Source organism: Myotis myotis, unplaced genomic scaffold (assembly GCF_014108235.1).
Source record: "Myotis myotis isolate mMyoMyo1 unplaced genomic scaffold, mMyoMyo1.p scaffold_m19_p_5, whole genome shotgun sequence".
Taxonomy (NCBI): Eukaryota; Metazoa; Chordata; class Mammalia; order Chiroptera; family Vespertilionidae; genus Myotis; species Myotis myotis.
This window is the reverse complement of record NW_023416357.1, coordinates 74,358,556-74,371,837: the sequence shown is the minus strand read 5'-3', so window position 1 is coordinate 74,371,837 and position 13,282 is coordinate 74,358,556. Positions and strand designations below refer to the sequence as shown.

General features: G+C 43.1%; 1 protein-coding gene across 4 annotated transcripts in view; it reads right to left on the bottom strand.

Annotated features, from left to right (window-relative positions):
* Positions 1-4,776: 4,776 nt before the first annotated feature.
* Positions 4,777-13,282, bottom strand: part of SNX24 (sorting nexin 24) — a 133,004-nt gene continuing 124,498 nt past the window's right edge. For 3 of the 4 annotated variants that reach the window (XM_036309109.1, XM_036309112.1, XM_036309110.1), the window contains 4 exons: positions 12,392-12,486; positions 11,043-11,075; positions 10,445-10,509; positions 4,777-6,307 (listed from right to left, as the gene is read on the bottom strand). In XM_036309109.1, the coding sequence (XP_036165002.1) occupies positions 6,240-6,307; positions 10,445-10,509; positions 11,043-11,075; positions 12,392-12,486 (261 nt within the window). In that variant the 3' untranslated portion in view covers positions 4,777-6,239. The remainder of the gene's footprint in view (positions 6,308-10,444; positions 10,510-11,042; positions 11,076-12,391; positions 12,487-13,282) is intronic. The other variant, XM_036309113.1, reaches the window with a different exon arrangement.

The window sequence follows — 13,282 nt, the reverse complement described above, 5'->3', positions numbered from 1 at the left end:
GTTGTCCTGTTGGCCAAGCAGAACATTGCCTCAACCCTGACCTGGCGACTGGCTCAAGGATAGGTGTCTGACCCCAGGGGTGCTAGTGAGCCTCAATTGTGAGACTTCTGCTGGAAATTCCAGGAAAGGGCTGCTGTCTCTTCTGTGAGGATGTAAAGGAGCAGGTCTGAGAATAAAATCAGCAGCGAGGGAAGCTGGACCAGGGGACAGAAAGATGGATGCCTGAAGACACAACTGAGTCCAGCAGCCTGAAGCCAATCTCCACCCTAATTTATTAGCCATGCAGGCCAATACATTTCCTTTTTGGCTTAAGCCAGGGTGAATTATTTTTTGTGATTTGCAACCTCAAGTCTTTGTCCAATACAGCAATATTGAAAAGTTTTATGTATAAAGATGTGAATTGCAGAATTATTTATGGTAGCAAAATACTGGAAGCAACCTGAATGTCCCAAAATGGTTATAAAACATACATCCCATAATAGAATACTATGCATTCATTAAGACCAACGCTAAAGAACTTAGGAGTAACATGAGAAAATGGATGTTTTCTGGAAAAAAGTAGAAATTCTGTATGCAGCATGATCTCACTTATGTAAATATACACTGAGTGGTCATAATAATATGACCACCTGATGTTTGTAGGCAAATTAGCTATAATTTCGCGCTGAAGTTGCTAGAGGGCCAGACCATTATAAATAGGGAAGCAGGTTGTTTACCACAACAGTAAAGTGATTTTTTTCTGGAGATATGGGTAAACAACGCCATTTAACAGCCTTTGAACGTGGGATATATTTGAACATGAGTGGCCAGATTATTATGACCACCCCATCAGTACTTCATTGGGCCACCTTTTGCCTTCAATACTGCGGCGATTCTTCTTGGCATTGACTCCAGGAGATGTTGAAAGGTGATGCGAGGAATCTGACACCATGCCTGATGAATAGCACTGTCAAGTTCTGTGAGATTTGATGGTTGTGGAACCAGCTGCCTGATGGCTCTTTTAACTTTGTCCCACAAATGCTCATTTGGATTGAGATCTGGTGATTGTGGGGGCCACCTAAGCAAGGTAAAGTCTCCCTCATGTTCTTGAAACCACTCCTGCACAATATGAGCACCATGGCATGGCGCATTGTCTTGTTGGAAGAAGCCATCTCCATTGGGATACGCCATCAGCATGATAGGATGAACTTGATCAGCAATGATACTTAGGTATGTTGTGCTATTAAGACATTGTTCCACATGAATTAAAGGGCCCAAACCATGCCAGGAAAACGTGCCCCAAACCATAACACTGCCGCCTCCAGCTTGAAGGGTTGTACTCATGCTTGTGGGGTGCATGCTTTCATGCTGTTTCCGCCAAATCCTCACTCTGCCATCTGCATGATGCAACTGGAAACGTGACTCATCGGACCACATGACTTTTTTCCAATGCTCGACTGTCCAATCCTTGTGTTTCTGTGCGAATTGGAGACATTTTATCTTGGTAACTGCAGACAGCAAAGGTATTCGAACAGGCCTTTGGCTTCCATATCCCATATTATGCAGTGTACGGCTAATTTGCCTACAAACGTCAGGTGGTCATAATAATCTGGCCACTCAGTGTATACTCATAATGCAAATGCAACAACATGTAAATTGACAGAAATCAAATCTGAATGGTGGGATTTAAAAATAACTCTTACATTTATATTTTTTACTTTTTTCAGTCTTCCAATTTTTCTCTAGAGTGCATTTCTTTTGAATAATTATCAAAAGGAAACATTAAGCTTTTTTTTTTAAGGTAACCAACTGGAAACAAATGACCTCTTAGATATATAAAGTGTCTTGGATCTCAAAGGTCAGAGATCACATAAGCAGGCCTCTGCTGCCCACCAGGCATAGGGGCATGTACTGGATACCATACTTGCCATCTAGTGTTTTCATTGGTATGAGCCTAATGACAGCTCTCTAGCTACAAAACAGAAAGTGGTTCATTTTCAAAGTGCTGAAATTCGGAGTCCACTAGGTAGAGCAAACTCTCTGGCTGTCTGTTATACCAGAGGACCAATAAGCTCAGGACACACCCCCTGCTAGAAGCAGTTTATTTCTTGTACCCTGAAGGGCAGGCCTTACACCAATCAGCAAACTGAAGACTACAAACTATTCGTTTACCAAAGTATCGATGCTTTCCGCAAAAGCTTTTGAAGCAAGCAGGGCACTCTGTGCCAGGCGGGCTGTGAGAAGGACACATGTAGGAGCCGAGAACCTGTATGGAGCCAGAGGGAGAGTGCACTGGCCACCGCCACACCAAATGACGGCACTTTAGTCTTGAATCATTTTCATAAACAATTTAAAACATCTTGGTATCCTTAGCCATGAGCTGTTTTATTCTACATGTTAATTAGCAATTTTCTGGATCATTGAATAAGGACTTAGTAAGATTTATTCTGGGGTTGGATTAGCTAGGACACTTTCAAAATTATTGCCCACTCGGTTTCTGATGAATTCTTAGGTTCTGAGCAGAACTCACCAACCTCATTTGTTAGTTCAGCGGTTTTGAGTTACATAAAGACAAAAACAGCAAGGGGTGTATAGCAGGAAAAGAATTTGTTTTTGTTTTCCAACATTCCTATAATTCAGACAGCTGAGGAAATCTTTGATCTGAAAGGCTCAGAAAGTCAAAGTCCCCTCAAGGCACTTTTTTTTTTTTTTTTTTAAATTAAGAGAGAGTAAAAACAGTATTTTTAATGGAAAACTTTGTTGCTGTTAAGGACATAATGGCTTCTACTTAGTTATAATTCATCTTGTGAATTTCAGATTTTGGCCAAGTATTAAATCTTAGGTGCGATATAACATAACCTACTTGGAGATCGGCTTGTGTTCCTGATCATCTTAGAGCCGTGGTTCCCAACGAGAAACACACGCCCCACAGGAGGGCAATTTGATTTTTAAGGGGGGCAATTGGAGAATGAGTTAAGTGAATTTTTTGCATTTCTTATGGTTCTAGGGTCCTCATATACAGTATATAAATATATATTGAGACATACTTATGCATTTCAGTTCTCTATTGTTTCGAAACTTTGCTATTTTTTCATATTATATTATTTTTTAACAATTTCTTAGTGATTTCTTCCTCAGTACTTCAACTGTCCTTTCGTTCTTTTTCTCTTTCGTGGATGCCATGTTCTTTGGAAGCTTGGTTATGGCCTTTTAGGCTTCCTCCACGTGAATAGGAGTTCGTTTTTTGAATAATAGGATTTTAGAGATGCTTAGGTGGGGTATGGCCCAAAAATGGTTGGGAACCACTGATCTAGACAATGGCATTAATGCAGAATTAGTGATTAGTCACAGGAGTTCTGTCTGGGGGTGGGGGGGAAGGGGTGGGGGAAAGGCTATCTGACAAATATTAAGAATCCCAACAAAATGCATCATAAAACCCACAAATGGAGTTTTATTTTCATCCCTAGTTCTGTCAGAATGCTCAGAGTCACAAATTTGGAGAGTTTGGAGAGGGCTCAACATGCCCATATCCCTCCTGCTGCCTACTTCTGAAGTTTTATTAGGAGTCATAGAAATTTTCACACCCATTCAGTTTTTCAGAGGGTGTGAAGGGCTTTCTCCCTGAAGCACACCAGGCCTTTAAAAACAAGGTGAGGGTCACCATCCGAGCCTAGCGGGTAAATATTATGTCCTCTCCTTTGGATGGATGTCTCCATTTGAAATCTTGAATCTTTTTCCTCCAACTGGGGCTTTAAAGACAAGTTTGCTTCCTGGGCCTCTTGAGTTGCTGCAGAGACCAGAAAGTTCCAACTCCTTCTCAGACTCCCTTGACGCTGGGGATCAAGAATAAGGTTCATTGGATGGACTTCTGTGGGATGTGGAGTGGAAGAGAGAAGTGGGTGAACACCATCTTCCTGCTGCTGGGGCTGTGGCTGCTGGAAGCGAGGCCATGAGTGTTGAGGCCATTGTGGAGTAGGTGGTGGCAGCTGGACCCCTTGTTGCAGTGCCCAGTCACCAGCTCCCAGGGCACCGCTATGAGGCAGTTATGGCTCTAACAGTGACTTCCTGACCTGACATGCTGATGCTTGGATCAAAGCTACAGTGGTTTTTACCTCAATGGCTCCAGTAGCAGCCTCCTGCCTCCCTGAACTCCTGCTTAAGGCAAAAGTTGTAGCTCCCCTAGCATGTGGGTACTGGAGCTTGCTGGAATGTTCTGGAATTTGTTGCTGGAGACCCAGCAGTTCACCATCCTCATTCTTTCAAAGATTCTATAAGTATTCAGTTTCTTATTATTTCATTCCGTTTAAAATACCTACTGTGGTTTCTATTTCCTGCAATGGAATTGAAGTGGAATATTAAATTACATATCAAACATTTACATAAAATAAAACATGAAAGTCATCACTAAGAAAAAGAACACGGACATTAGTGCAGTGAAGGCCTGGGGAGGGGGCAGGAGCAGGGTGAAGGGGAGTCATTGGGGGGGAGGGATATCTGCAATACTTTCAACAATAAAGATAAATTTAAAATAATAAAATATTAATTCTCAAAAAATATTTCTCGAGTAGCGTGCCACCAAAGATGCTCAGTATTTATTTTTCTTAAATTATCACTATCTTGGTAAATCATAACTACTTAATGAGTACCTTTTGGCTTAATGGATGAGGTAATTAACCCTTACCTTGTCATTTTAGACATAAATATCGATGTGAATCCATGAGAAGTTGAGTGTGTATGTAGAGACAAGACACAATTTGTATTTCCAACAAAACCTTAGGAGCAGAAGACAACTTCAAATATTTCTTGTTCTTTGTTTTTATTTAACTCAAAATAGCTAATAACAAAAACGTTAAAAAAATATCTCCAACACTTGACTATTCAGTTATTTTTGGTTGATGACATTGAGTAGTTCTTGCTTGTTCCTAATATGTGGGACCGTATCTAACATAAACATATCTCTAAAAAGTTTGCATCAGGATTAAAACTTATATATTTAAATCTTAATCAAATAACATAATTCAGTAATTAGTTTTGAATCTAAATATTCTTCTCTCCCATACAGAAGCTTATTAAAATTAATAATTGTAAATAATTTAGCTATTAATTAGTTTTCAATGAAACGCCCAAATAACAGCACATACATACAGGTTGCACATATGCTTATATCCTTTACTACTCAAATTATGAATGTCCGTAAGGTATACAGTGGAATCCTATCATGAACACATTTAACTTACATTAATTCAAGATATGAGGTCAGTGAAAAGGAAACAGTAAGAAAAATAACAGTAAATCCCATGGCAATGCCACCTATTCAATGAATGGACGCCCTTGAGTAAACCAAGGTGAGTGCTGCCAATGCAGAGTGTCCCCTCAGCCAGGGTCAGTGCCCATGCTGTCTCAGGGGACAAGCATCTTGCAGGGGTAAGTGTGACGCTAGTGTTTAAAGGTATGTGCAGCCCCCAAACAAACTCCAACCATTTCAATTGGTCTTCCGTGGAAGAAACAGTCCCTTCTCCCAACACTGGAGGAAAAAATGGTCATTGTAGATGTGAACAGATTTCCAACATGATGCCTGCCCAGAGGGCTTTCAAGGATATGCTTGATACTCCATTTTTTTCTCATGTACTGACATTAGATGCTAACCCCTGGATATGACTCAACTCCACTGTCATGTCAATTAAAAACGCCATGATTTAAAACGTGCCCGAATACTGTCAGCAGCATTTAATTTCCAGTTTGGCGCCTTCCTCACAGTCAGCAGTGTGCGTTTCTGTGATACCCTCCTGGTGCCCGCACTATGAATGGATCTATCCCTGGCCGAGGAAACCTCAGGATGAAAACATTAGTGTGTCACCAAATCTGAACCAGAAAGAACCGGAGTTGGTCAGCCTCAGTGTGATTCAGGATAAGATTTTCAATCAGCAGGTGGTCCGAGTGAGGCGGAGAGTCACTAGGCTTTGCCGCACTGAGTGCTCCCGGGGATCTTCCCGAGCTTCGTGCTCACGGGTTTCCAAATTGGCAGCTACGTTCTAGCCTTGAACATTTGTCCTCGACCTCAGCACAGCCCTGGTTCAGTTTCTATTTTTAAAAGCACCATTCTAATGGAAATGTCCCTGCCCTGAGTGAAGCTGGGCCTGTGAATTTCACCACTAGCTAGAGCTGCTGTGTCATAGAGTTTAGGTTAATTTGGTAGGTGATCGATTTCCTTGACTACAACGTTGAAACGGGCTTCAGCTTCTTCTGGCCCCGCAGGCTTTCTACCTGGGCTGCAGGTGAGGGTAGAAGATCCCGTGGAGAACGCCTTCAATAACCACATTAGGGAAATCTGCAAAACAGAAGGAAACTGCTTTTCTTATGTGTGCCTGTAAAGCATCGCCGCATTTTGCAGAAGTTAACCAGGGAAGGCCCACCGTGACTTGGGGATCTACAGCGCCGTGCAGTTTGGTTTCCAACGCGCTATCCGTCACGCGGCTTCGGCCTGGCGCCGCTTCAGTGTAGCACCCGGCGCTGCAGGGATGCGCGGCCAGATTTGTAGCTTATTGATTTAAGGGATGTTCTAACGGTTAATGCTGCTGGGCCCCAGCTCTTTATCTGAATGTTTTCTCCCCAGGAAGATGGATTACACTGGCAATTCAATTTCTAACAAAATCTCAATATACTTGAAGGAATTCCAAGATTTCTACTGGGAATACTTCGCTGCAGTTTTTCCACCGTGGTTTACAGCGGCTAGCTAGTTCAAGCAGTCTTCAGTATGCTTGCTCTGTGTGCTAGCTTTTAGAGAGCAGGAAGAGGGGGGCCTGTTGTCCAAATTTAAGGGCAAATTTCCAACAAAAGCCATCCTGTCAAACTTGAAAAATTGGCTGCATTTCCATAGGAGATACACAGGAAACCCAGAGCTGAACGGTGCGCTGTACCAGGCTGCAGTTATCAGGGTGGGTAACATATGAGCGCATCACTTGAACAGGGGAACCAATCTATCACACAGCTCAGAGTCTGTTTTCTGAACTTCAGTCTGCACAGCAGTGTACCTGGGATTTATGCTAAAGCCCACCACTTGAAATAAGTACAGTTACAAGGGAATTAAGTGGTCCAATACTTGAAGACAAACAAAATAATGCCTTCATGTATGAATCCAACGTGAGACCACTTAGGAGGTCAGACCTCCTGGGGAGGGCAGCGAGGCTCCTGGAGGAGAGGGCTAGGAAGAGGGAGCCAAGCAGGTGGAAAGTCTGCGCGGAAGGGACAAAGGCCTAGGGAAGCGCAGGGCGGCAGGGGGAGCGGTGAGGAGGCCTGAGGACCCGAGGGCGGGGCTGGGGAGGCAATTCAAGAATAGGCTGGAATTCAGGCTTTATCTGAAAAGCAGTGAGAAGCTATCCAAGGACTTTAAGCAGAGTGAGACACAACTGAATCGTGTCTTGAAAAGATGACTCTGGCTGCCACTCAGAGACCGCCTTGGAGCAAGTTCAAAGTGGAGATGGATTCAATAGGGCTGGTGAGGGATTTCACTATAGGACCTACCTGGTAGGTTGCTGGAAAAACTGATGAGTGAAACGAGGTGCTGGGACCTGAGCTTGGCACACAGTCAGTACCAGTTTCACTACAATGTACCGAGCACTGGCTAATTACTTGGATATAAGTAAACAGCAGTCTGTGCCCATGTCCATGGAATCCCTTAGGGGAAGGAGTGGCACAGTTGAGGCTAACTCCTCAAGACGTCCAGTGTGGTGGAGCAGAGGGTGTGAGGGGAACGTGAGCCAGAGCCAGACCACAGAGGGCCCTGTAACCACGGTGAGAGTGTGGAGCTCATGGAGAGGGTTGGGGTGGAAATAAATAGGGTGACTCAGCTGTCTACACAAGGTAATCAAGGCCACAAGCAAGGAGATTTATTTAAAAGAATGTGTCATGAGATGAGGGAAGGGTCTATGACAGCCTTCAGGTGAAACTTGGGAAAGCCCAGGGAAGGTGATGTTTGAAGGAGGAGAAAGGGCTAAAGCTGACAAGAGGTCAAGAGGAGACTGAATAATGTCCAGAGGTCCCAGTTGGGGTGGCTCAGTGGTTGAGTGTCGACCTATGAACCAGGAGGTCATGGTTGGATTCCTGGTCAGGGCATATGCCCAGGTTGTGGGCTCGATCCCAGTGTTGGGCGTGCAGGAGGCAACCGATCAATGATTCTCTCATCATTGATGTTTCTATCTCTCTCTTCCTCTCTCAAATCAATAAAAATATATTTTTTTAAAAAAGAAGAGAAAATGTCCAGAGAGCTTAGCCACACTGCAGTCACTGGGAACCTTGGCAAGAATTGTTTTAAATTTCCCAGAAAAACAGAAACAAAGGCTGAAAACATATGCTACAAGAATAACATTTGATTATTAACATTTTGTAAGAGGATAATGTTAAATTGTTAGAACTTAAGGACAGACCCTCCTCTAACTTTGTGAGGGTCGGTATATCTGTTAAGGGATGTCCACACTCGTATCTACATTCTCTGGAAGAGTAACCTTAACATGAATGTGATGCAAGCACAATTTATCTTTAAATGAAATGCTAAAGATTGGCAAGATGATCATTAGTATAATATTTTTAGGAGAACAGGAATCTGGTTTATGAAATTGGATTGGCCAACATTCCATGAAAATAGGTCTCACTCACTGAACGCATTTACCAAAAAATTGCCAGACTGGGGCAGGAAAACAAGAGCATAGTGGCCAGCAACCCTTACCATCTCACTTTTTACTCCAGACCCGTCCCATTCTGCCCACCAAACCTGTGGACTCTACTTATTCTCAGACAAGAATCCCCTTTCTGTGCAAGTCATTCAGCCCCACCAACATTCTAGCAATGACACATACTTCTTACTCTTTCTAACTCCAGACATTTGCCCCCTGATGTCCTTTCCCAGAAAGTTCCTCCCATTCTTTATTGTTAAGCCAGGTGCATAGTGCATGGTGTTTAATAAGCTAGTGAACTGGATTTAGGGGTTATAAAATATCTACCCTCTTCCATAAAACATCCTGGCTATTCTAGTCCACTCTCTACACTTCCACAGGAATTCCAATCAAATGCATAAAATATCTGAGTATAAACAATACCTGCAAAAAGTACTTGTGGAACCATTTTCAAAAGATAATAAGAAAAAAAATATATATATATATCCTAAGTGACCATTCAACCATTCGACTGGTAGCTATGATGCACACTGACCACCAGAGGGCAGGCGCTCTGACGGGTAGGTTAACTTGCTGCTGAGGTCCAGCCGATCTGGACTGGGCGAGACTGGCCAGACACACCCTGGAGCCCTCCAGCAGTCCCTTCCTAGGTCCTGATCATGCACTGGTGGGGTCCCTCGGCCTGGCCTGTGCCCTTTTGCAATCCGGGACCCCTTGGGGGTGTCAGAGAGCCACAGGTCAGGCCGAGGGACCCCACCGGTGCACAAATCTGTGCACGGGGCCTCTAGTGCTTAATAAAACATTGCCCATTTGAATCTAGACAAGGTTACATTATGAATATTTGTTAAATATAACATTTTGTTAATATACTTCAACTACTATGATATGGTATTTGTTAAACATGGAAAGCAAATGCTAAAGAAAGGCAATTACTGCTATGAGTCCATATTTGTCCACAGCAAAGGCGGCTCTCTCTTGTCAGGGTGCTAGGAATGGTCCCTTGACACAGCAGGGCTGCGTCCTGGCCAGCGTTCTTTAAACGACAGCTAAGTGGGCGGTCTGAGTACAAGCTCCCCTGCTACACAGAACAATCCCCTCTCTCTTGCCTGGGATATGATTTTCCTGTCATAACGTAGGAATGGTTTCAATAGATAATTTATCTATTGCTGTTTAGTTACTCTCAGAAACAAAGGCTGAAAACTTACTATATGCAAAGAACACAGAGGGAGAAATTAGGCAACAAGGGGTTCACCCATCAGCCATGTGAGACTAGGCAAGGTGGTGCCTCCCTGAGCCCTGATTGCCTCATTAGCCAATGATGACACCTGCCTGCCTTTTCCATAAGGTTGTTCAGGAAATGAAATAACATGTGAGGATGTACTCATGAAGAGATGCACAACAAAACGCTTTGAGAGGGACCGGGAAATGTAAATTTCTTGGCACAAAGAAAGGGCTCAGGCTAAAATATTGGTTACATTATACTTAAATTATTCATTATATTTAAATATACAGCTTTAAAAAATATATATTCAGCCATTAAAGGCAGCAGATACCTTTCTCCCTTATTCCTCTAATTCAAAATGGCCTGGTAAGAGAGAAAGACAAATTATATTTCCTCCTGAAAGGCTTGCCCCAATTAAAATTCTCAATGTCTCTTACACCAAGAGCTCTGGTTTATTGGCAGATTATTAAGCCCCGGACCAATGTCACTCCCTTAGACCTGTATTAAAAACGTGGTTTATGTGGTGCAGGGTCAGATCAGTAAAGAGCTGTTAGCAGATGACAGGTTTGATTACCGCTGGCTGCAGGCAAGACGTATGGATCCCGGAGGAACAGCAGCACCGGCTGGTGGGACAGTTTGCTGGAAAGGTCAAGAACAGGCATGTCAGCATCAGGGGACGACGGTAAACAGAAAACACTACAAACTAGCTTTGAGGGGATCAAACTGCTGTGCCGGGGCGTCTCAGGGTTTATGTATCTAACAGTGCGGGCGAGTAACAGCCGGCGGAGGTAGAGGGAGCAGCCCCGTGCGGCGCGCTTCTTCCCAACATCTTTTGTGGAATTTGAAGTAGACAGACAACCTAGACAATAAATCATTGCTGAGAAGCATGTTTTTTTTTAAATCTTGTACATATGATTATTGATAAGAATAGCATTCTTATTATTTGCATGAAACAACGTAGGGCTCTGATTCTGTCGCTCCTAGATGGAACTGGTCACTTCTGGACCTTCCTATCAAATATTTATCATCTCAAAATCAATTTCCGAACAAAGGTTTTCAAGAAAATTATGACTTGAAACACTTATACCATGGTAACTAGACATTTAACAAAACCACAGTCCTTTTCTGGATTTATACTATGGAACGCCTAACTGACTATTATTAGTTCTTACCTTGACTCTTCAGATTCTGTCTCCTCAAAAGACCTAAACATTTTTTTAAAGAAAAGAAGAAGACCATATAAGTCAGGTCAGTGTTGATGCCAACAAAGGGAAAAAAAAATAGTCAGTATTCCTAAAGCTAAGTCAGGAGGCATTTTGAGAAAAGAGTCAGGTGTTTTCATGAAGTCCCCTCATGACTGATAACGTCATTCTAAGGAATCTTAAGACTGCAATATTCAATTTTCCTGAAGATCACTTAACAATCCTAGGGTTCTACTTCTGGATTTATATAATGGAGAAAAGATTTCACTCATTCCCAACATCTCCTCTTAAAAATACACAGCCACATACGAATCCCAAACCCGTGTAAGCGCGTGCAAGTTGGAGCAGGGTACGCTGACAAGGCCTCCTGTTTGGTGAGCGGGGGACACCTGAGTGGAAAGTGGCCCTGAGTAAACACTGCCGGCAAGGGAGCTTGGATGGGTATCTGGCTTACTAGGACTTAGGGTGTGGTTAGCAGGAATGTCTTGTAGGTAGTGTGGGTCCTTCAGGCAGGTCTGGAGGCAGCGAGAAAATGGATAAAGCCATCTTTCCTCTTGGAGTTTCAGAGTCTGAGGTGATGTGTTTCTTTGTAAATGGGCTTAATACATCAGGGATGTTGCTGACAACCTTCGGTGACCAGCTCAACACAGGTGCCCATCAAGTTAGGCTCCCAGAGCTGGGCGAGTAGCTTAATTTCAAGTTAATTCTTCAGAAGAACTCTTCCCAGTGGCTGATGATATCAAATGCCTGGTTCCTTGGTAGATGGGGCCAGGGTCTACAGCCCCACTTGGAAGTTCCCGAGGGAGAGGCAGGAGAGTGGGGAAAGACAGCTGCAAGGCCCAGGCTCTGTCAGCTTTCGGGAGAGAGATCTCAGGAAGCCACTTAGTCCCCAGGTTTCAATTTGCTCAACTCTAAAATACAGGGAGTTGTGTAAATTGATCTTTAAGGTCATTTATAACTTTGAAATAATATATGTGCCAAGAGGATATAGACTTTGCTCAAGTGTGCACAAATAAACATATTAGTCCCTAAATAGGATATCTAGATTCACAATTTCCATCATGTACCACCGCTCCATGTAGTAGCATAATTTAAAAAGTCAGTTCCTTAAATCTAAACCTGAGTTACTGCGCACTGGTCATTGGCCACACTCTGGGGAAGAAGGCTCAGGAGAAATTCCTTTGACTACAAGCAGGGGGCGAGCGAGAGTGCTGTCCCAGGCTGCCCCTTCTGGCACCTTTGTGGGATATTTGTTAGGCCAATAAGTGATGGACGACTAACATAAAATACATGTCCAATAAGTAAACAGCAATGCTTACCCACAACTCTCCGCCTTTGGTAGAGATGGCAAGTGCCGTATGTTTAGGAAATCAAGAAACAGTTTGGGAAGTTCTTCATTTTCTAAAATGACAGCCTGTGGAAGCAGAACACAGATTTAGAAAGTAAAGTTTGCTAAGCAATCAATCAAATAAACTATTTCAAAAAGTCATAACCATCCATCAAAGTTCTTACCAGCATCACTCCTCACCATCAATAGGAGGTGTGGTCCCCCAAGAATTTCACCTGACATGAATTCAGACCCACACACGTGCTATTCAGTGTCAGCACATGCTCCTTTTTACCTATTCGTTCACCCAAACAGGATTTACAGAGCATCTACTATTCAGATGCTAAGAGGCCAACACAGTGGGACACCGGGGAGACACAGTTCCTGCCTTCGAGGGGATTCTAATCCAGAGTGAGCATTTCAAAAACGTAGGAACATAACAATACTGCCGCAATACGTACATCAGGCTTTCCTTCCTGAGTGATAAGGTGGTCTGGGGTGTGTGTGCGCGTGCGCGTGCACGTGCTCACCTGTGCACTTGCTAGAGACCACTATTTAAGAAATACTAGACATGGCTTTTTTTTTTTTTTTTTTAACAGCTATCACCTGTTTCAGCAATAGGATCAACTGACATTTATTTCTATTTGGATAGCTCCACTTAAAGTGTAACAACTTTACCACTAAGTGTAAATCAGTGTATATGCTGAAAAATCGAGAGTTGTTCCATTTATAGAGCTCTGCTAAAGAGCTGGCATAATGGCATAACCATGTCTGTTCTCAGGTACCCAAATTATGCAACTTCAAGTAGAAATTTAGTGGACAGCTGTTAAGTACATTTTCACACATATCTATTTTTAAGAGTCGGCCAGAGCGTGCCAACTAA